At 60.1% G+C, this 1,904-nt stretch overlaps 1 protein-coding gene across 1 annotated transcript in view; it reads right to left on the bottom strand.

The window, feature by feature from the left end:
- CELSR1 (cadherin EGF LAG seven-pass G-type receptor 1) overlaps positions 1–1,904 on the bottom strand; it is a gene marked incomplete at its 3' end in the record, with an annotated part of 131,659 nt that overhangs the window by 108,935 nt on the left and 20,820 nt on the right. The window contains 1 exon segment of the mRNA XM_015570733.1: positions 70–1,307. Coding sequence (XP_015426219.1) covers positions 70–1,307 — 1,238 coding nt within the window.

Genomic DNA, 1,904 nt, shown 5'->3' with positions numbered 1-1,904 from the left:
ATGCCCGGCAGGCCCCGGCGGGTCCCGGCGGCTCCCGGGCAGCCCCGCAGGCGCCCAAGGGCCACTCACCGGACACAGACACCTCCATGAGCGCCTCCAGCGGCCGGTTGTTGTCCAGGTCCCGGCTGAGCTGCAGCTCGCCCGTGGCCGCATCCAGGAGCAGCAGCCGCAGCTCGTTGCCCTGCAGGAAGGTGTAGTTGAGGCTGTCGGAGAGGTCGGGGTCGTGGGCCGGGATGCGGCCGATCACGCCGGCGGGGAAGCTGTTGGACTTGTTGGTGACGTAGTTGTTGAAGAGGATCTGGAAGTCGGGCAGCACCGGCGGGTTGTCGTTCTGGTCCAGGAGGCGGACGCGCACCGTGGCCCGGCTGACCAGAGGGGCCGAGGTGGCCTGCACCACCAGCACGTACTCCCGCCGCACCTCGAAGTCCAGCTCAGCCAGGGCCCGCAGGTCCCCGCTCAGCAGGTCCAGCTGGAAGACCTCGGGCACGTTGCCCTCCACGATCTGGTACATGATCTGGGCGTTGGGGCCCTCATCGGGGTCATGGGCGCGAATCCTGGCCACCACGGACCCCACTGGGCTGTTCTCCTCCACCAGCAGCTCCAGTTCATCCCTCTCAAACACGGGGGGGTTGTCATTAATGTCCAGGACGGTCACCTGGACGTCCACGGAGGCGCTCAGGGGCGCCGGGCTCCCCCGGTCCACAGCCAGGACCCGAAGTGTGTACACGGCCACATTCTCCCGGTCCAGCCGGCGCTGGGTGCGGATCACGCCGGACGTGGGCTCAATGTAGAAGTCCCCGTCGCCATCATCGCCACCCTGGAAGGTGTAGAGCAGGCGGCCGTTGGGGCCGGAGTCCCGATCGGTGGCCGAGACCTGGAGGACGCTGGTGGATGGGGGTGCATCCTCGAAGACAGAGCCCTGGTAGAAGTCCCGCAGGAACCGGGGCGCGTTGTCGTTGGCATCAAGGATGAGAATCTCCAGGGAGGTGGTGTCGGACTTCTGGGGGATGCCATTGTCCCGGGCCGTGATGGCCAGCGTGTAGGCCGCCTGGTCCTCGTAGTCCAGCTCCGTCAGCGTGTAGACGGTGCCGCTGTCGGGGTCGATGCGGAACTGCGGCACGGGGTCCTCCAGCACGTAGGTGATGCGCGCGTTCTCGCCTGTGTCCTCGTCCGTGGCGCCGATGGTGGCGATGGAGGTGCCCACGGGCCGGTCCTCGCGGACGCTCACGGTGTAGTGAGAGCTCTGGCGCTGATCATTTGCGAATCCCAACATTGCAACCAGGAAAGGGGGCTGCATCCTGAGACATCTGTGGACCAGAGAAGCTGGCAGGGACCGCAGAGCTGTCCATTGAAGTGACTGCTCCCAGCCTGGCTGCAGGAACAGTCGACCTGAGGTAACTACTTCCACATATCAACACCTTGTCAGTGGTGGTCTGAAAGGCGCGCGCTGCAGGGAGAGGGAAGTACCTGCTTTAGGGAGAGCTAACCACCTACCCTGCCCCCCTCTATCAGCAAATCTTTCATATGGAAGAGAGAAAGGAAGCCAAGTAGGAGAAAACGATAGTAATAAAGCAAATTAAGTGCTTAAATTATGACGCTGGTTGGCTTTGGTTATTGGTATTTAACTACATAATGAATTTCTAAAAATTCAGAGCACATGTGGTTATCTAACTTGAAAAGAATTCCGTGTATCTGGGTCGATGGTTCTAAGTGCGCTGTGGCGGCACGCACAATGCGATTCTTTGGGACGTGCTTCATAAGTAAGTTGTGATTAATAATCATTCACAACTGATTTACTTAAACATACATTAGAGCAGAGGACGCAAGGTTACTCCTATAATACTTTATTCCCACTCACCGATATTTCCATTTGCATTCTTGGGTGAATAAGAAGGGGGTGGGGG

The sequence above is a fragment of the Myotis davidii genome, unplaced genomic scaffold (assembly GCF_000327345.1).
Source record: "Myotis davidii unplaced genomic scaffold, ASM32734v1 scaffold67, whole genome shotgun sequence".
Classification (NCBI taxonomy): domain Eukaryota; kingdom Metazoa; phylum Chordata; class Mammalia; order Chiroptera; family Vespertilionidae; genus Myotis; species Myotis davidii.
This window is presented reverse-complemented; position numbering and strand designations above follow the sequence as displayed.